Source organism: Pteropus alecto, unplaced genomic scaffold, assembly GCF_000325575.1.
Source record: "Pteropus alecto unplaced genomic scaffold, ASM32557v1 scaffold287, whole genome shotgun sequence".
Classification (NCBI taxonomy): Eukaryota; Metazoa; Chordata; class Mammalia; order Chiroptera; family Pteropodidae; genus Pteropus; species Pteropus alecto.
The window spans coordinates 1,335,589-1,358,159 of record NW_006439718.1 but is presented as its reverse complement, the minus strand read 5'-3'; the positions used below and the strand labels follow the sequence as shown (position 1 = coordinate 1,358,159).

The following is a 22,571-nucleotide window of genomic DNA, read 5'->3' as shown; positions in this document are numbered from 1 at the left end:
TTCACAAATTCTTTATGTATCAGAAAGATAACCTCTCTTGGTAATTGTACCTCCTTGGCTGGAACATATACCCGAAGAGAAGAGATTCTAAAAGGGGCTTCCCTCTGGGTTGCTAGAGCCAATAAGATACATTTGAAATAAGACTGATGGCCATTCAAGAAAGTATACAGACTCTTCTATCCTACATGTAGGGTCAATAACAGATTTCGCATCAGGAGAGTCTGGGCTTGCAGCTTTCGTATTAGCTGCTTATTGGCATTGTCATTTAAAGCAAGTAATTTAGCATCTCTGAGCCTTGGTTTTCTTACCTGTAATATAAGGTTTATCACCCCCATCACTTTGAGTTATCATGGATGACACATAGAAAGCAATACAATGATTACACAGGGTCAGATAATTGAAAACAACACTCTTGAAGTTGAACTCACTTAGCCTGTACTGAAGATAAAGGAACAGCAGGAAGAGAAACCATAAACAATCATAGGGACCCTTAGGACTTCCGGGTGCAGCTCCCCAGCGTCTTTTCTCACTTGCACAGGAGCTGCTCTGTTTTGGGGTTGTGAACCACAAAGATATGTGCAAGGAATCTTGGTTTTAGGGGAGCTTAAGTTTCTAGTGATATCTTAATACTGTACTGGTGATGTAGCCAATCCAGACTGTGTAACCAATGGAACCAGGTGTAAACCATCAATCTGTACATCCCTAAGGAATGTAGACAAGCTGGCCCTGGGTGTATCCAGGGATTTTTGAACTTTGAACAGCACATTATAAATCAATAACTAGCTCATCTCATTGTTATTATCTCAGCCAAGGGTCATTACCAGACCTCCAGATATCCCTGGAGATAAGCAAAGAGCAATCAATTCCCGTCCAGCTGTAAGATAACCCCTACCTTACACAGGTACACAGGGAACACTTGGAAACTATTATTTACTCTCCTTTTCCCTGGAACAAACCTACCTTTGCCTTCACCAGGATGTTTTTCTTCTACAGCTCGGGGGAGACTGTCACCAGCATGACCAGCTTGGCTCCGTTGCAGCCCAAGAAGGGGAAGAGGCGGAAGGAGAAGGCTGATATTCCTCCTGCAGTCCCTGCCAAAGGTAGGAAGCTAGCCTACAATTACCCATGAGGAAAATACCATGACTGATCCGGAAAGTGAGTCTGGGGTTTGATGTGGGATTGGGGCAAGGAGAGTAGGCAGGTGGAGGACCTGACATCCAATGATTACACAGTCTGCAGAACCCCACTTAGATTCTAGTCATAACTGAGCTTTGTCCCTGGGCTGAGGTTGGGGTCATGCCATTGGCCCAGCATCCACCGACTGATTACACAGTGTATTTCATGTTGAACTATCAACATACTCTATACATAGTGGGGTGGGGCAAGGGTGTGTCATCATTTTCTTTGCTCATTCAAGGGAAAAAGGCTCTGTTCTAAAGATGTAAACCAGATACATAATTTATTTTGGATTTGTTCTGAGGATAAAATAAGGGTTATTTTTTGAGTCCAGTTATGACTTAAGAGCCCCATAAATGAGAGAACTGGAAGAGAGAACTACACACATCTTAGGAGAACTAAGATCATCTATAGATAGTTTCTAAAATAACTTTGGTCAACTTAGGAGAAGTTCATACCTCAAAGAATTTAAAATATAGTTTGAAGTACTAGGATTGCCTGAGTGAATAATTTAATAACAAGGCAAGATACATTTTTTCCTCAGTGAGGGCTTCACAGGATGTTCCCTAGGTGCTAAAGCTGCACATATGTTGGGTGGGCAGAGGGGCTGGAAGGCATGGTGTTCTGCGAGACATAACAAGTGTAGATCTGGGGAGGTGATGGGGCAGAGAACCCCTGCCTGGTCCAGGCAATAAGCTGCCATATTGTCTCATTCAATCAGTGTAGATAATACCCTCCTTTACAAAAGGTGAAAGTGAGACTCAAAGAACTAAGTAGTAAGGCTTGGCTTTGAAGTGAGGTTTGTCTGACTTTCAAGGCCAAGTTCAAGTCCAAAATCATCTAAATACTAGTTACATGACATTGAGGAAGCTTCAATTTCCTCTTCTCTTAAGAGTCTTAGTTTCTTCCTACGTTTCCACCCACCCTGATGACCAATCAGGGCTGCCTTGAGGGTCAAAGGTCACTACTGGCGGTGTTAGTGTGCTGTTGGTGTGAAGCTCAGGGAATGTCCTAGCCTCAGCCTTTACCAATTGCACCTGTTTCTCACCTGCACATCTGATTTCTTTGTAAAGGGCAGTGTTTTATACAGTTCTTTTGTTTAATTCGATGAGGAGAGAGGATGACATGTCCAAAGACTAAGGGAGGATCGCCCCCACTGATACCTAGATTAGAAATTGAAGTTCTTCCATGGGGAGAGGAAGGGGTCCATGAGTCTTCACAGAGTATGTCTGTGATGTTCATGATATGTGGATGTTAAGAGTCCTAGAATGACTTGCAAGCTGAACCCTTGACATACTTCCACAGCTCCCATAGCTGCCACGTTCCATAAACCGAAGCTGCTGAAACCACAAAGGAAAGTTGCCCTGGTAAGTAATTAAATTCTGTGTTTTTATTGTCCTCTCAACCTTTGAACTCTTCAGGGTGTCCAAGTGGTACCTTTATTGACTCAAAACATGCTGAAAGTTCTTGGTGCTTTTGTCCCAAATTTTCCAGAAACAAATCATTTTGGAAACCAGTTTATACCTATAACAATTCACAATAAAGTAAAGAGCTGACTTCAAATGGGCCTCTGTCTGACCAGCAGTGCAGAAGGAAAAATATCAGATTTAGCATCTGTAGGTTTTGGTTAATATTAAGATTTATTTTCCCAGGAGGCCAGAATTGAACTCAGTCTCAATTTGATCGATATTTATCTCTCAGATCAATAAGTCTTGATGGTCACTGAAAATAAAATCAATAGCTACTTGTTGACTCACAAAGACCTTGGTGGGTAATTTAGAAAATAACTCGGAGTCATCTTTTCTTGGGAACCTGGTACTGGTGTAGGTATTTAATTCTGTAATTGTTCCATTCTGCCACAATCTCTAAAACAGAGCAGTCATAGGCCTCAGAGCTCCACGGTGCCTCTTTCCAGAGTGATGTTGACACATGCTCACCCCAAGAAACCAACCTGACCGCTGCCTCCACTAACTCATTGACAGGGAGGGAAAACATCCATTTATTGAACACCTACTGTGTGCCAGCTCCTCTGCTAGGTACTTTATGGGCTCCATTTGTCATCTCAGCTGCACACACCAACTCCTGGTGAACCCTTCAGACTCCAGACAAAAACGATAAGCCTGTGTCCTTGCATTTTCACCCTCAAAGCATTAACAAATGGTAATTTTTTCTTGTTTCCAAGATAACATGGTGTTTAACAAGAAGTATATGTTCTAGAGACTAATAGTGGTTGGAAGGCTTAAAAAAAAATGATAGTACTCAAAGGAAAAAAGAGGCAAAAAAAATATTTTAAATATTTTATAATCAAGGTATCAACACTACCCACCCCCTTTTTAACAAAGCATCCAAGTACAACAACCTGCTTTCAAAGTTAGCCAATCAGATAATGAGGCCAAACTGATCATGCAGGCTCTTTCTGATGGAGAATGTAATCAGTTTGTCTAATAACCTTTAAACATTGAAAGTGAGTCATTCTAATATATCAATGGTTTTTCATCCCTTTAGGGGCCAGGGAACACTTTCGCAAAACTCAAAATGTGTAGTTTTCTTTTAAATTGGGGGTAGGGGTGGACATTGGCTCAAAAGCCAGCTGAAACCTTCCGGGAACCCCCATTTTCGCTCTATGGCTAAGCGGCCCCACAGCAGAGGTCCCAGTACCTACTGAGCTAATTCACACACTTCCAGGAAAAGCTGCCACTGCTTCCTTGTTTCAGAAGAAACAGAGAAAGCCAGAAGCACATTTGATTTATTTTTATTGTATTAGATCAGTTATTGATTTAGAAACCCAGTGGAGGAAGAGAAAACAAACAGTTTCTGTGACATAGAGGCAAGACCTAACTGTTGAAAGGAGAATAGCAACAGGAAATGTGAGTTGGAGAGGATGGTAGTCAGTATCCTAAAACTAATTAAAAGAGAAGAGAGTGCTGTCCTTTAGGCTAAATGAAATTTTATACACCCCTTCTGCTTCAGTTAGCATCCATACCCTCTTCACTGAAGATCGCTTGCTGTCCTCTCCCTCATTAAGCTGCTCGTGTATAACACTCATTAGTTGGAAGGGTCACCCTTGTTCTCTAAGGAGAGGACGATCTCTTATGAGCAAAAGACTGAAGACAGAAAAATCAGGAACATCATGGGCTTAACTACAAGCTTCCTGGTGGGCCTCTTGTATCCTGGCTCTCCCACTCCAATCCATCTTCCACATTACTGCCTAGGGGTTTTTCTAAAACATAATTCTAACCATGTCACTTCCCTGCTTAAAATACTCTCCTGGCTCCTCCTTGTATCCAGGATGAAGTATGGCTTCCTGTGAGTTGCATGGGGCGGGTGGGCTGTTATCATCTGTCTCCTGCTCCATTCTAGTACCCCACAGGTCTAGGTCCTATTACCAGTGGCCCCATGGGCTCTGCCTTGCACCCTCCTATCCTCTCACAGATTGCCACTCACCTACAAGATGTGGCTCACTTACTACCTTCTGCCTCTTTAGCCCCATTTCTTCACAAATCCAGGTTCATCCGGACATTAAAATTATGCTTCTGCATGCCAATGACCTTCCCATCGCCAATTCTTATGGCACTTCTCAGTTAATCTGTTATTTCTTACTCCTTGATGCACCGATGCCCTTGTCTCTGGCTGACATCGCCCCAGCTGACTGCTTTCCTGGCTGTTGCCCCTCCCCAGAAGGTCAGGCTGGCTCCCCTCCTCCACCTCTCCAGAATATTAGCTGTCTTCGGGGTTCTCTTCTTGACCACATTGCCTCAGAGAATCAACACTCTCACAGGTACAGTAGCCACCTTTGCAGGCCATGTGTTACCCAACCCAGGTCTTCAGGTCCATTCTGGACTGTTTCTTCTGATTGTTTATGAGACACTCCCCCAGTGGGCCCACATGCACCCAAAATTTACCCCAGCACATATTGAGCTCGTTACCTTCCCTAGTCCTGCTCCATCTGAGAAATCTTTGCTTCAGGGCATGGCTGTCTCATCCAGAATCTAGGTGCCTCCTCCTTCACTCCCATGTCTACTGGTGACCAAAGCCTGTCTGTTATTTTTCTACGTACCCAAGCTTATAGCTTTCCTCCTACTTGCCTCCCCATCCATCTGATATCAGGGCCTCTCCTTGGGGCTCCCACAGCACCTGGCCTTACCTGTATTTTAGCACTTCTCATTCCACATTGAAATCATGTTTATCTGTCTGACTTGACTTTCTCCTCCACTGGACCCATGTGGTTCCTTTTTACAAATGACTTCTACATTTCTGATACTACGAAGGCTATATATACTGTAGACACTTTAGATAGTACAAACAGTTGGAACTGTTTTTTTTTTTTAATTGTGCTAAAATACACATAAGATTTACTATCTTAACTATTTACGAGTGTACAGTTCATTAGTGTTAAGTACATTCATATTGTTGTGCAAACAATCTCCAGAATTTTTTCATCTTGCAAAACTCTGTACTCATTAACAACTCTTCACTTTCCCCTCCCCCATCCCCTGAAAACCAACCTTGTACTTCTGTCTTTATAAGTTTGACTACTCTAGGTACTTCATATAACTGGAATTATATTGTGTTTGTCTTTTTTTGTGACTGGCTTATTTTGGTTAGCATAATGTTGCCAAGGATCATCCATGTTATAACATGTATCAGAATTTCCTTCCTTTTTAAGGTGAATAAAGTTTCATTGTATGCACATACTATATTTTGCTTATCCATTTATCCATAGACACTTGGATTGTGTCCACATATTAGATATTGGGAATATGCTGCTGTGAGTATGGATGTACAAATATCTCTCTGAGTCCCTACTTTCAATTCTTTTCGATATATACCTAGAAGTGAAATTGCTGGAGTGAAATCTATTTTTAGTATTTAATTTTTTGAGGAAATGAAATAATACTGTATTCCATACCAGCTGTACCATTTTTACCATTCCTATCAACAGTGCACATCTGGATCTCTCTACATCCTCACCAACACTTGTTATTTTCTGTTTTTTGATAATCACTTTAGTGGGTGTGAGGTGGTATCTCATTGTAGTTTTGATTTGCATTTCCCTGATGATATTCTCCAGTGATATTGAGCATCTTTTTATGTTCCCTTCAGACATTTTTATGTCTTCTTTGAAGAAATGTCTATTCAAGTTCTCTCCACATTTTTTAATCAGGTTGTTTCTTGTTATTGAGTTGTAGGATTTCTTTATGTATTCTGGATATTAACCTCCTATCAGATATATAATATGCAAATTTTTGTAGGTGGCCTTTTCCCTCTCTTGATTGTGTCCTTTGATACACATAAGTTTTACATTTTCATTAACACTAGTTTTAAAGTCAGTGAGGACCTATCCTCTTCATTACTTTTCCAAGTAGGGCACCTAGAATTTGCAGAGTGTGTGTGGAGTGAATGAACAATTGAAGACAGAGATCTGAGACTGGAGCTTTAAGTCTTCACTGTTCTACATGTAGTCAATAGACCAGCATCACCTGGGAGTTGTAGAGATGCAGGCCCCACACTAGACCTACTGAACTCGAATCTGCAGTTTAACAAAAGTCCAGATAAATCTGAGGAACATTGAAGTTTGAGAAATGCAGTTCTGAATTACTTATCAAATTCAGTCAGCTCCTTTTGGGTCACCTGTGGAGGGGACTTAGCTACATTTTTGTAAGATAGTTCAACCCACTTAGGAGAATGGTGGGTTTTTCTTATCAAATGAACAAAGAGAAAATTACACATGAGAATCTGCTTCTAAAGGGAATTGTGACTCTCCTTCATTCCTGAAAGCCTCTCCCAAATAGCTTGTCTCCATCTCAGCTGGGGGTAGCCCTGTCCTGTGATCCCCCATGACTCCACACAGGCTGAGAATTCTCACTTGTAGGGAATGTGTGACCAAGACCTGCTTGTTTGAGATGCTCTTGAGTTTAAAGTCTCAAGTAAACCTGCTGAAAGATCAGAGCACCTAGAATGGACAGGAGGGATTATTATATTCCATGATAATTGAGAGGAGACCTGTCTCAGGAACTAGCCTTCTACCCAGTGGTCAGCCTAGGACTAAGAGAGACTTCATGCCCTATTCAGTGTTTGTCTTGTGTCGGAAAAGAAGCCCCATCTCCCAGCCCTGTTTTCATGATCAAGAATATACTGCCAGGACCAAAAAGAGTGCTTCTCTGATCGGTGGCAGAAAAAGGTTTTGAGGCACACTAGGCACCAGTGATAGAATTCTGAGAGGATTTTAATAATAACCCAAATCCCAGCAAAATTGTTTCCAGAGGATGCACATTTCAGGTTTCTTGAAGGATGTTTATAATAAACCGGAGAATTTCTCTTGTCATTAATGTGCTAGAACTGGTTTCAGTTAAATTTTACATGAAAAGGATATATTAACCTGCATAAAATATGTTCATAATCTCAATTTAAAATTAAAAAGAAGGAAAAAACCCACAACCACATGTACAGTATATTGCCCCAAGTAAAAGCCTTGGGAAAAAAACAAAAACTTTGCTTGTACCACGCTAGTACCATTTTTACAGAGATAAAAATTCTATGCTCCCCTCGGTACACATGCACATCCCATTATTGTCACCGGGAGTTATGTATGTCGACTGGAGGGAAGGATAGATGCCGAGGCTTCTGAAGGGATGAGAGTGGGGAAAACAGAAGTCATTGATTTCATGGGCTTCCTGCAGTCCAGAGACAACAGACAGAGGCTCTTTCGTAAGTGAGATGCTATCATCAGGGAGAAGAGATCAGACCTCCAGAAATGCAAGTGGGAACATCTTGTATTAGGGACTGTTGAACCTCACATAGGCTGGTATTTCCTGGCAGACTTGAAGTTAATGCCAAGGACTCCTGTTGACTCATACTGTCCACGAACAGCTACCAGGGTGGATGCTTCTCAGCCATGTGAGAGGTCAGTGGAGGTTGGATGAGGCTTCTGAATTTATTAACGATGGGCCAAGTGAAGCCTTTACTTCCAGGGAGTCTTTTAAGCCTGGCAGCATTTTAAGCACTCCTTAGGAACCCCCTTATGAAAATCACGGGAGATCTACTCTAGAAATGCCATGGAGGAAGTTGCCTCACCCCATAATGTGGCTTTATGCTCTGAGGAAGCAGGCAACTTCAAAACTGGCCAACTCAGGACTGTGTTTCTTCTGTACTGTATCATTGATTCACTGACCATTTTGCAGTCATCCACATATCCATTCTTCAGGCATTTACTGAGCACTGGCAATGTGCAAGGTGCTCTGGGGACAGGAGCATAAACCTTGCAGCCCTGACAGAGATGAATAGGTGGCAGAGAGGTGAACCAGGCCCAGAGGTCCAACAGGCCGAGCCCCATGAGTGACCCCTCCTGGCTGCACGGGCCCTCCCTGGAGTTCCGGAGATCCAGTCTAGGATCAGCCTGTCCCTGTGTGTCTGCAAGCAGTGTCCCTGCAGAGCAGTAGCTTGTTTTCCATCTCAGCTCAGCTGATTTGCTGCCTTTATTGGGCACCTCATTGCTGCGATCATTGCACTGCTGGGAAATTTTTTTTTTTTCAAATCTTTCACTCTATTTTATTTTTGTAATCTCATAGAACAATATCATTTGTGCTCACATTCATTTCTTTTTTTTAAAAAAAGCTTATTTCATTTAAAATCTCAGTTTTAAATGCAGAGCACTTCAGAGTTGTTATTAAAAGACTTTTTCAGTCTCAAATTGAGAATACTAGAAATGAAGTGCCATTTCAGAAAAAAAAAATAGAAAAGAAAAAATTATCAACGTATTTGTAACATCAGGCTAGGCATCCAAATTATCAGAAAGAAAAATCTCTATTTGAAATTATGAGTTCACAACAAACTAGCAGTACACTTACGGGGATTTTGTTTCTCTGGCCAGTTTCAATTTTAGTTTATTATTATAACTTTCTATAGCTGAATTTATAAATTTCAACAGCACATGTGATGTCCAAAAGGCAGTAGCCTTGTGAATTTCTGATTAGACTGTGTATGGAAAGATGAAGAATGCAAACTATGAATTCAATCACATATGCCCATTTCCCACATTACATATGAATTCAACAAATGAGCTAACATATCTACTGCTATTTATATTTTGTCTTAACACTTGGTTTGTGCCATGTACTTTGTATCAATGACATAATGCTGGTGGTGATGGATGGTGATAATGGTGATGAAGGTGGTGATGATGATGGATGATGATTGGTGGTGATGATGGTAATGATAGTGATGATGATGGTGGTGATCATGGTAATTATGGTGATGATGGTGATGATACACATACTTCATTTCTATGGTACTTCCTCACTCAGGCATTAACCAGTGCTTATCAGTATAAACATGTAAGCAGTATACTGGTAAGCACAAACATTGGGACAACCCTGACCTAAGCATTGTTATTATCACCATCTCACAGTTGAAGCAGAGAAGACATATGGATGTAAACAGCAGTGCAAGCTCCTACACCTGGAAGTGGCAGAACTGGGTCTGACCAGGCACTTAGCTGCAGGATCCTGTTCTTGCCCACTGGGCTCTGGGCACTGCTGCCTCTCAGCAAAATCACTCAGTAAAGTCCAAGTCCACTGGGTCTCAGGGTAGTTTCTGTCTTGACCTTACTGGAAGGATTTTTACATGAGGAAAGCTGCAACAGTGGTTCCAAGTGGGTTGTAGGAATGGGGCTGGCAATTCAGAATCTCCATTTGTTAGACTAGAAGGTGAAATTTCTTCCATAGACTCATTTCTCTGAGGTGGCCTCTGTTAGAAATGTGACATATATAAATAGATTCACACACACACACACACACACACACACACACACACACACACACACACACACAGATGATAAATTAGATAGATAGATGATAGATTGATAGAGAGAGAGAGAGAGATACAAAATTACATTTCTATGTATATATTCCCAAAGTGTATGTATAATCAACCCACAATCAATGTAGGTGATGGCTACAGATTATGACAAATACATTTCTTTATGCAGAGTTTTCTAAAAATTAGAATGATACTAAACAAAATGTTCACACATTGAATTGTTTTTTTGTTAACAACATATCAGGCTCATATTTCTACATTAGCATATGTAGATCCACCTCACTCTTTTAATGACTATAAAGTATTACAGTATCATCATTTCTTCTATCTATCTATCTATCATCTATCTATCACCTATCTTTCATATGTCTACATTTTAACCTATTAAATTGAAAGCCACATGCAGATTTTATATGATTTCAAGTAGTAGAACCCAGGTATCCTACTTCTTAATACAGTGTCCTCATGGAAACTCTAGATCAGCTGAAAGAGAAGAGTCCATGGTTCTGCTCATGATTTCTGAGAGCATCCCATTTCTACATTCCTGAGGCCACAGATACTAATAGGAGGGTTTTTAATGACTGTGTCAAACTGGTTTTCTTTGATTTTGTCTTAAGCTCATTCAGTCATTCATTTAAAAATGTGTGTTGGCTACCTCCGATGTACCAGGTAGTTACCTGAGCTAGATTATATCAGTGGTGTGCTTCTGCCCACTCCTATCCAGTAGAGACAGCAAATCTCCTTGACATCTTGAAATCAGCCATTACAGGAGGATTTACACATGTAATCAGCAAATGCCACAAATTAGTTTTTTTTTTCTTGGAGAGCCAGTTGCTCAACAACTTACCAGAATATCACTGGCTGCAGCAGTGAATAAGTCTGACAAAGTCACTGCTTGTGTGGAACTGAGTGGTGTGGTCAGAGGCTGGCTCTAGCACTAGCTCTGCTGCTTACTAGCTGTTGACCTGAAGCTTGCCATTTCTGTGCCTTTATTTTTGCATATGTAAAATGAGAATGATAATAAGAGTACTTCCTGCATAGAGTTGTTGGTGCCCTAAGTAAACATTCTAGTGGGAGAAGGAAGAAGGTAACCAGGTAACCAAATGGACAGCATGCTGTAATGCTAAGGGGTGATATATGCTCTGCAGAGCAATAGAGCAGAGGGACTGTATTTGATAGGGAGGGGGCCTCCTTGGAGCAAAGGCATGATAAATAAGGGAGCAAGCCACACTACTATGTAGGGGAAGAACATTTCAGGCAGAGAGCACAGCCTGGGCAAAGTCCCTGAGGTGGGCCCTGAATAAGAAATACTATCCAGGTGTGTCCAAGAAACACAAAGAGGCCCTTATGGCTGGAATGCTGGTCAGCAAGCAGGATGTGTGCTACGATCTGAGACTGGAGGAGTGCCAGGGAGAGATCAGGACAAATCAAGACCCTGATAGGGACTTTGGATTTGATTCTAAGTGTGATGAGAAACCACTGGAGGATTTTGTGCGGAGCAGTGAGTGGCAGAGTTTGACCTATCTCTTTAGAAAGCTTATCCTTCCCACTATTAAAAAAATATGACTGGATTTATTTGGCACTAGCCCAAGGTCCAGTGGGATCCATCAGAGTCTGACACATGATGTTTTCCAAATGATCTCTGAATACCTTCTTCTTTCCGCTTCTAAATATTTCAAAGGGACCGATTGTTAAAAAACAAACAAAAACAAACAAACAAAAAAACCAACTTGTTTATATTCTATAGTAAAAATTATAGTGATAATAATTTGAACACTTTTGTAGCTGTTTACCTATCAGGTAATTTTCTAAATATATTACACGTATTAATGCATTTAATCTTCAAAATAATCCTATGGGATATGTACTATTATAAGTCTCACTTTACAGACGAGGAAATGAAGGCACAGAGAGGCTGAGTAACTTCCCCAAGGTCACATAGCTAGTAAATGGTAGTTTTTCTGTCTCCAAGAGTCCATACTATTCTGTAAAACTAGGCAGATGCTTGCACAGTCCGATGAACCTAGAAGAGTGTTAAAGCTTGCAGTTAATTAGAACACTAAGAGTGTTCAAGATTGAAGATTCTCAGAGTGGACTCCTACATAGAAATAGAAACCAAACAGTCTTTTTCTAAGCATAAACATTCTCTTGAATAACACTGCCAGTAAAAGTACTTTGGGAAGGCAGCTGGGAAAACATACATCTACAGTCCATGGGGAAGAGAAAATGAATGACTGTATTCGATCATGAAGCTATCACTGTGCCACTATGAAAGTTTCATGTATCAGGACTCTCCCCAAGAGCATTATCTATAATCACATTTTAGTTTCCAAAACATACAATGGTGAAATCTAGAGACATCTGTCTGATGACTTGTAAAGCCTCAGGCCTTTCCGTGCATGGCTTTAGTAAGTTCTACAGCTGGTCACCTCAGTCTGTCTTCAAAGCACTTAGCCAGGGGCACATGACTTCTGTCTTGTCGAATTCATTCTTGGAATGTACTTTGCTGAGCATCCTTTGGTTTCTCTAGACTTAAGAACGTGATGTGAATTTGCTCTTCTCAAGATTTTTGATTGACTTCATCCAACCCAAGATGCCAACAAGCCTGGAGAGAACTTTGAAATCTTTATCTCTATCCAGGACTTTTCCTGAGTTCTATATTTTTTTCTGATTTACCCAAAGTCCGAGAAAACACTGGGTTATTTGTTAGCCATTAGTCACTTGGTAATCATTTGGCAGCCAGGTGTGGGGTAGGAATCTGGGCAGATGTAATCCAAGGTTTATAAATGTCTGGAGCAACAGAGGAAGTGGGCATTTTGAGCCTCAGAAAACACCTGTGTCCCCATGTGCGATGATCAAGGTTTCTGGTCTCTAGAACCCAGCTCAGATTGTCAAGACATGCCTAAATCAGCAGTCACAGTTACATGCTGCATTTGGGGAGTGCAGCTGATTTTAGCCCTCACCTCTGAGTGAGGATTTATGCTGATAGAGCCAGAGGTCTCAATGGACCAATGATCTCAGCAACAAGGAGATGGTAAGAGTAGACCTGGATTGTGGTCTACTCCAGCAGTTACCTCAGAAAATTCCTCTGGACTTTCTCGCTCTACTCCATAATCACTTAACTTCTTATTTTCACCTGTTCAGCAGTCACATCTAATCAAGAATCTGTTGCCACCTCACACACAGCCTGATCAAAGCAGAGCCTACACCCTTATCACCTCTATCCCATGCTGGTCAGAGGTACACCTGCACCTTTGAAGGCTAAGAATCTTGGGGAGATGAGACTGTAAAGAGTATCTAAGGGTTACCTATATATAGGCATTTTGATGGGATTCTCTCCTTCATCGTTCACTCCAATCAGTGACACCTCCATATATCTGCTCACAGAGGGTTTTGGGTTCTGTACCTTTAAGTTCTCCGTCTCTCCACACCATGCCAGGCTCCCTTCTCCCCATAGCCCTTTAGCTTAAACTCACACTGACCACTGAGTAGTGCAAGACTGTTCTGAAAATTCACTTTTCCATGATTTGTGGATTTGTGCCAGAGAAGCTTTCCTGTTGTCTTTGGAAGGTCACCATTTTCCCCTTGGGATTTCAGGGATTGCTCTCTGCCTGGCTAGCTCGCCTGGTTACTAGGCATTCACAGCAGAGCCTTAGTCACTTGCAAGGCTGGGGCATTTTCAATGAACAGATGTGGATGCCGGACAGAACTGCCTGGCTCTGAGTCCAGACTCTACCCAGCAATAGCAGCATGACCTTGAGTAGGTTACCTGCCTTTTAAAGCCTATTTGCTCATCTGTGAAGTGAGTATGGTCATTGGACCCATGTCACAGGTCTGGTGTAATGAGATGGTGAAGATCAGTTAACATTTGCTGAGTTCTGATCTCAGAAGGACCAATTTTCAACTACCGCACTCTGCCACCTCTGAAGGTCACTTTTGGATTGTTTCCTTTCAATCATTATTTAACATCTAGGTGTGGGAAAGGTGTCTCTTTGGTTTGTTTTGATTCTTTATTTTTATTTAACTTGCACTTCAGGTAACTTGACTTCTCCTCTTCATACTATGTTTAAACATAAATAGATATGCCAATCAGCAGGCCTGTGGAACTTAGAATTACGTCAAGTTGGTATCCAAGTCATGTTGATTCCAACAGGACCAATAGGGACCACAACATGGTTTTATTTCCTGAGTTTGGACCCGTTGAGGCCCTCCATCAAATAGAGCTTCACAGAATATACAGCTTCCCCTTTTCTCGGTGGCCGTAGTTCTGTATGTGTGGATGTTGTGAGGGGAGAGTTTATTTTACCAGATACTACTCTGTTGAATAAAAAATGAGCACTTATCTTGAAGGGGGAAGAGGAAGTCTGCCCTCGATAATATGTAATTCTCTCTTGGGTAAATAGAACCTGATAGTGCAACTCTAGTAGAACTGCAATCACATTTTTTAACTCTAAGGTGACGTTAGCATAAACATCCCATGTCCTAGTTATTGATCTGTTGCTGTGATAATGGTATTACCCAATTGAACTTCTGACATTGGAGAACTTGCAGTGGCTGCAATTGCATTTTTTTTTATTTCTGCAACTTAATTTAACTTGCCCATCCACCTGTGATCTCTATGATAAAGTATTGTTTTGTAGGAGTCTGCATAGAATGCTAAATCTCTTTCCTTCTCCTAGTAGGAATGTTAACTTTTGGCTTGAATCCTGGAAACACACCCACAAAATGAAATACTCAGAAACTACAGATTAGGAGCTTAAAGAGTCGGGGTGTTCCCAAGAGGTCCACAACTTCTGAATCCTATAGGTTGACTTTTCTAGTTTTAGCCCCATCAAGTAAATTATACCCATAGACATATTTTCCATGATCAACACTCCAAAACTGAGTGAAAGAGGTTTAAATAAGAAGTGGGAGGTCCAGCCTGGAGGCTGTCATCTGCTGTTACAGCGTCTCACCATTGGCAGAATAGATGGATGGGGGTGAAGAACTCTAAAATTTGCATAGAGTCCAGAGGTTTCAACACTATATTAGAATACTAGTCTTTGTAATAATCCTTTCCTAATTTTTCTGAGGGGATGTTGTGTTACGTGGAGGTTTAATGTGGCTCAGTGGCCATTGTTGAACACTTGAGTTCAAGTCTAAAATCAGTGAGGTCCTTAAGGACTGCAAAAAGGTAGCACCTACTAGCACCTACTAAGATGGCCAAAATAAAAAATGCCGACAATACCAAGTACCAACAAGTATACAGAACAATTAAAACTCTCAGACATTGCTGGTGGGAGAGAAGAATGGTGATGATACTCTGGACAAATAATTTGGCAGTTTCTTATAAAGTTAAACATATACTTTTCATATCACTCAGCAAACCCACTACCCTAAGTAATGAAAACAACTTGCAAAAATCCACACATGAATATCTATAACAACTTTATTTATAAGTACCAAAAACTTGAACAGCCCAGATGTCCCTCAGCAGGTGAAAGGATAAGCAAACTGGCACGTGGTACACCATGGAATACTCCTTAGCCATCAAAAAGAACAAACCACCGATACACCCAATAACTTGGATGAACCGAGAGAATTACACTGAAAGAAAAAAGCCAGTCATAAAAGGTATACACTGTATGATTCCTTTCATATCACATTCTCTAAGAGACAAAACCATAGTCACAGAAAACAGATCAAGGGATGCCGGAAGGTAGGGCTGGAGGGAAGACATGACCACAGAACGTAGTGTGAGAGGGTGTGATAGAACTATTCTGTGTCCTGTCATGGCAGTGGTCATAAATCTGTACATTTGTTAAAATGCAGACAACGGCCCACCTAAAAGAATCATTTTTAGTGCATGCCATTTAAGAAAATTAAATTTAATTTTTTTTTTTAAATCCTCTTGATGTCACTGTAAGACATAGCAGGAGGCATGAGTAGAAATATGATCTTAGAGCTGGGGTACACAAGGTCAAGTCAAACCATAAGGGGCAGGGAATCTGGGAGTGAGAGGTGTGTATGTTGGGGTGCTAGCCGAAAGAGCCCCAGAGCCTCTTCTCCAGCTTTGTTCCTCACTGAATATGGGAGTAAATGCATCAGACCTTAGTCCCTTTCCTCCCCTCAGGAGAGGATGGCTCTCTGGTGATGACACAGAATGTGTTGATGTCTTGTATGCACCTACCCTAATCAGGTAGTTCATTTCCTCTCCCCTGAAGGAAGGCTATTCTCTCTTCGTCCCTTCTCTTCCAGGCTGCTATAACAAAGTAGTGCAGACTGGGCAGCTTAAACAACAGAAATTTATTTCTCATGGTCCTGGAGGCTAGAAGTCAGATCAAGATGTTGGCAGGATTTTTCTTCCTGATCCTTCTGTTTGGCAAGGAAAGAGCTGTCTTCTCATGTCCTTACATGATCTTTCCTCTGTATGTATCTGTGTCCTAATGTCCTTTTCTCATAAGGGCTCCAATTATATTGGATTGGGGCCCACTGTAATGACCTCTTTTTACCTTAATTACCTCTATAAAAACCTTATCTCCAGATACAGTCATATTCCGAGGTACTAAAAGTTAGAGCTTCCACATGTGAATTTTGCAAGGAAACAGTTCATCCCATAGCAACTGTTTTTCTAGAATCTATTTCTTATCTGTCAGAAGATATCCAGGGCTATTTAGTTCACATAGTTCTTGGAAACTCATAAATAATTCTGAAGATAGACAAATAGATGATATTTTAACTGGCCGAAAGAGAAAATGATGACACCAAAACATTTATTTATTCAGTACACAAATGTTTAGCATCTTTTATAGGGTAAGCACTGTGGTGCCAAAATTATTACATACATCATTTCATTTAAATCCCCATTAGCACCAACAAGATGGATCCCTGAAGGTCAATGATAGACTGGCCTGAGGTCACACAGCTGACATTTGAACTGAAGTACAAATTCCTCTTGCACTCATGCTCTGAAGTCAGCTGCAAGTTGATGGCCTCAGGTCTTCTTACTTTCTCCTCAGGAGCATTTCCATTGAACTGAGAATTAGAAGAATTTTCTTTTATTCCAGCCTTCCTTTGATGTATCGACACATGTCTGTATCCAAACCTCCATCCCCTCATAGAATCCCTTACAAACTAAGGAATGGTTTCTCCATGGCTGGGAGGAAATGTATGAGAAGTGGGATTAAAGATAAATAAAACAATAGGGTTTAGAACATACAGAATATCAAGCAGTTGAACACAAATAGCAGGCCTTTATTGGAGGAGTAGAAAGAGAGTGACCAGGAGTCTCTGCAGGCTGGTAAGAGAGAAAAGAAAGTAAAACCAAACAGTCCTGGAAAAGAGGAATGACACAGTTGCTTCTCACATGTTTAGAAAGTTCTAGGCTTTTTCTAAAGGACCCTACCAGGATCTCCAGCAGTTGGTCCACTTCTGCAGTCTGTTCCTTTCCTCTCCTGACTTCCAGTTAATACAGCAATGTCAGATAGAAGTGTCAAACTCATGTCTGAGGCCTGAAAATCCTACTTTCAGCAATTTTCTTTGTGTTTCAGTGTAACCTAAAGCTGTTACAGTAGTGTTTGTGAACAGCCAGTTCAAGAATATTAAGTTTGTAGTCTTGAGTGCTAATGCCCCATACACTTCTGAACTTCCTTCACCCCCAAAAGCAGGATAGGAGCCTGACAAGGGTCATTTTGAGGGCCAGCAGATGGCAGGGAACTAACAGAAAGCTTCTTGATTCAGAGACCCACTTGCTGTGCTCCAGTCCTTGAAATGCCATAGGCGCTAGGAATGATTCCTTAGCTTAAACCCAGGATGGGTTTGAACTGTCAAGGTTTCAGACATCACCAAAAATACAGGTGGGGTCCTGCAGCAGGTTCTGCCCCATTGTAATCACTTTAACCTTTACATTCTGCTCCTTACTTCCAGTTCTAGAGTCTTACCTAGTCCTACTGATATACCAGTACTTTTCTCTAAGCTATTTCCCAATGCACCTAAACCCTTCACTGAAACATTGGTGCAAAGAAAAGTAGCATGGTGGAAACTGGTAAGGAGTCTACACTTGCCCCCTTTCACTGGCCTTTAGGAATTTATTTCCAGTTAAACAAACTGGAAAATGTAATTAAGCACATGGTTGATGGTGACAGCCAAGTCTGCATGCCAGAAAATCAATAGGTTCTTTAAAGGTGCCAAGGATGGCTATTATGCATCTTCTGTTGGAAACTGTATACACTTACAATTCAGAGCCTCCTGTGTGCTGCCTCATATCTTCAATCAAATTATTATATCCCAGAAATATGCATAAGGGAAATGATTCTACACATTTTATGGGGGGGAGGGGGCGTTGGTGCTTGTAGCAGTAATTGAAGTACCTTTCCACTTACAAAAGTACTAATTTTATTTGTTTTTATTGCTTTTCTAGATGCAATTATTTATTTAGTGTGCTTTGGCTTTATTAAATTATGTTTACTATAGGAACATCATAAAAATGTATGAAAACAACACACTAGCCAAGCCAGCCTGGTGACCTGTATTGAGAAAGCCAGTGTTGTTTTTCATATCCAAATGTAATAGAATAACTTAAGAATAAACATATAATCTACACTAGAAAACAATGCAATTTCAAGGTAATGTAATAAAACACCTGGACAAAATATGATTTCATAAATCTTGGTTCTAAAATTTACATGAGTTGGGTTTTCATGCTTATTTGAGGACACATGGCATTTCTAAATGGAATCATTATAATATGAAATGTAATTAAACTGAAGGCAAGATGTAAACGGGATTTTTGTTGGCTTGCAAAATATGGACATCTAAATGTAGATTTTGGTGTCAAAAGACAAAAAAAAAAAAGGCTCTCATGCCCATAAATGTTCTTAACTTTGAAATTTAAAAGTGTCCAGACGATTTGTGGAGGTCATCTGTCAACTGGCCCTGACCAGTATACACTGGCTTGAAGGAGTTCTTGTCAAGTTCTCTTTGTCTCTGGCTCCGAGTTCCTATTAAGATGCTTTACTGCAAAAGAAAAGGGGCTTTTGGCTTTTGGCTTTTGGCTCTTGGCATTCTGTTTTAAGAAACTTAAATTGAATGCAAATGGTTTTTTTGTCTTGAATTTTGGTCTCATAACCAAGGCATAGGCACAAAACAGCAAAAATCGAAACAAAACTATAGCACAGCCAAAGCCAAAAATCAAAAAACAAAAAAAGCAGGGCTGCTTAAATGAGTCATGCATCTTTTATGACTATAAATTAGTAACTGACTTTTTCTAATTATGCATTAAAATTATTTAATGTGTTGCTTAAATATGTGTTCCTACCATAAAATTCAAAAGATATCAACAAATGTGTGCAGCAAAGCAAGAGGCCTCCCTCTTGGTCATCCAGTTTACTTCTCCAGAGGGAACTATGGATACCAGGGTCTTGATTTTCCAAGCAGCTTCCAATGGTTTTCTGAGGAAATAAATACATACACATATATTTACACACATGTGCACATATTTTCACAAATGATAGTAAAACACACAGTATGCATACAGCTCTACCATTCCTTTTAAAGACTGCAGCACATACTAGTGCACTGTATGAATGCACCAGTCTACTATTGATGTTCATTTAAGAGTTTCCAGGTTTTTGTTTATATCAATGAACACTTTCACCAACAATACAAGAAGACCTGTTTGCTTCTATTTCGTTTGGCAATATTTTATAAAATTTATTGAAGTATAGTTGTTATACATGTTATATAAGTTTCAGGTGTACAACATAGTGATTTTTACATATATCTCACAATGTGATCACCATAATAAGTCTAGTAACCATCTGTTACTGTACAAATTTATTACGATATTATTGACTATGTTCCTTATGCTGTGCATTACATCACCATGACTTACTTATTTTATAACTAGAAGTTTGTACCTCTTATGCCCCTTTACCTGTTTCACCTATCCCTCCAACCCCTTCCCTACTGGCAACCATCAGTTTATTCTCCCAAAAGACAGAAAGTGATGTCTAAGTGTAATTTTAAATCACAATTCTGCTATTATGAGGGAGGTCGACTCTCATTTTACATGTGTCAGAGCCATTTATATTTCTCCTGTGAACTCACTGGTCTTGCCTGTTGCTCTTTGCTTACTTTTCTGATGCATTGTTGGTCATTATCTTTATTGAATTGTAAGACCCTTTGATATGATTTACAAATATTTCTTCATTTTTTCAATTGTCCTTTGACTTTATTTAGAGAACATTTTGCCATATATAGCATGAAAATGTCCATATCTTTTTTCTGTTGCTTCTGGATTTTGCATCATACTTTAAAATGTATTCTGAATGCTGAGATTATATATTCTTTAATTTCCCACATGTTATTCTAGCACTTTTATGAGTTCATTTTCCATATTAAAATGTTTAATTCATTTGGAACTTCTCTGGTGTAAAGAATGATATAGAAATATAATTTTTTTCACATGGCTACCCAAACATCCCACCACCATTTATTGAACAACAATATTTGTGTTCATTTCAGGAGGGTCTCATCGATCCCACTGATACATATCTTCGTTTGCCAGTACTACAGTGTTCTAATGATTGTAGCTTTATATTTTTAATACCACCATAATCGAATCACTAAATATTTATTTCAATAATGTTCCTTAACCATAGTAAGAAAATATAAACCTATGACTACTTTATTCAAAATTTTTTAACAAAAATGTTTTTAAATTTTATTAGATGACTTTCCAATATCTATGAAAATAACAATATAGTTTTTTTCCTCTATTATATTATGAACTATGTTAGTGGATTTTTCTAATATTGAAGTATCCTTGCATTCTTGAAATAAAATCAACTTAAAATGATTATCTTAACTTTTAATGTGTTTCTTCATTCTCTGAGTAAATTTGATTTGAAATTTATATTAATAAATGAGATTGTTTTAATATATGTGAAATTTTTCTTTCAATGCACTAGATCAGTTTAATTACATTCAGATTATCTGTTTCTTAAAGGAATTTTTTTTTTTTTAAGAAATTCTCCCATAAAACTGCCTGGGCCCAGTATTTTTGAACAAGAGCTTTTTGACAACATCTCCCCTCCCTTTTTCCTTCCCTTCCTCCTCGTCCATCCCTCTTTCCTTTTCCCTTTCCTTCTTTCACTTTCTTTCTTTTCTACTTTTTTAATGATGATTAGTATATTGGTATTTTTTGAAATTATTGTTTATAATTTATATTTTTCTGGAGTATTACCCATTTATCCTGTATTTCAAAAATTTTTACAATAAGTTTAGCAAAGTAATTTTCTAAATTTAAAATATTTTCTTTATTTACGTTATATTTCTTTTCTTATTTCCCATTTTACTTAATTTTGTTTTTGTTTTTTTCCTTTTAATCTCAATTAATCCATTTTTCAGTTTATTTTATTGGTGTTTTTCAAGCATAAACTTTGCATATTTTTATTTCTACTGTTTTTTTGTTGTTGTTGTTTGTGTTCTGATTCATACAGTCTGATTTTAATTTTATTGGTCCTTCCTTCTGTTATTTTTTTTTTCAATTATTTTGTTCTTTTTCTAACTTCTTCAGTTGGATATAAATATTTACATCTATGATTTTTCTCTGAATACTACATTTTTTAGGTTCTGGCAATATTTTATTTATCATTATTTTAAAGATATTCTGAAATTTTAGTTTTATACAGGTTAAGTCATTTAAGAAAATTTTATTTAAGATGATAGCATTCTAGTTTTGTTATTAATTTCTAGGATTTTTGTTTCTGTCTCCGTTTTTTTCCTTCTGATCAAAGACTGTTAGTTACATTATTTTTACTTTGCGGAATTAAAATTTACTTTGTAGTCTAATGTTTAATCACTTTTTGTTAGTGTTCTATATTGACTTGAAAATAAATCATAGTGTCTCTTTGCAGGGCATAGTGTTCTTTATAAGACCTTGAAATCTATGAAAATAAATCATAGTGTCTCTTTGCAGGGCATAGTGTTCTTTATAAGACCTTGAAATCTATATTATTATGTTATTTAGGTTTTATATATCTTTGTAAATTTTTTGTCCGTTTGCTCCCCTTTGAATTCGCAAAATGCTATGAAAATGCACACTTGAAGAATGAACGTATGATGTAGAACTCCGTGTGGTCAGCTAGAATTGTGCTGTGTTTTATCTTACAGCCAAAGATTGCTGAGGAAAACTTGACCTATGCTGAGCTGGAGCTGATCAAACCCCACCAGGCTGCCAAAGGCATCCCCACCAGCACTGTCTACGCCCAGATCCTCTTTGAAGAGAACAAGCTGTAATTCCATGTCATCTTCCATGATCCTATTTAATACATGCCACCTCAGTTATTTATGAAAACTTATTTTTATATTTTCACATGTGCCTTCTGTGTGGTGCAGAGCCCCTTTCTTATGGCATTTCAGGTGCCTTCAGAGAGGTACAAGGCTCTTTGAAAAATAGTAGGGGATGCAGCCCTTGAACAAATCTTCTGGAACAAGATGTTTTGGGTCTGAGCCCTGAGGGGTAAGGACGCTGATTCTGAAAGCATCTAAGGAGATTCTCTGCTGAGCCAATCCCCTTCATGTTTTTGTCTTCTTTC

General features: G+C 39.4%; 1 protein-coding gene across 1 annotated transcript in view; it reads left to right on the top strand.

Moving 5' to 3' along the window:
* Positions 1-22,272, top strand: part of VSTM4 (V-set and transmembrane domain containing 4) — a 92,281-nt gene extending 70,009 nt beyond the window's left edge. Inside the window, exons 7-9 of the mRNA XM_006916949.2 lie at positions 994-1,100; positions 2,482-2,543; positions 22,147-22,272. Of these exons, the coding sequence (XP_006917011.1) occupies positions 994-1,100; positions 2,482-2,543; positions 22,147-22,272 (295 nt within the window). The remainder of the gene's footprint in view (positions 1-993; positions 1,101-2,481; positions 2,544-22,146) is intronic.
* The last annotated feature ends 299 nt before the right edge of the window (positions 22,273-22,571 follow it).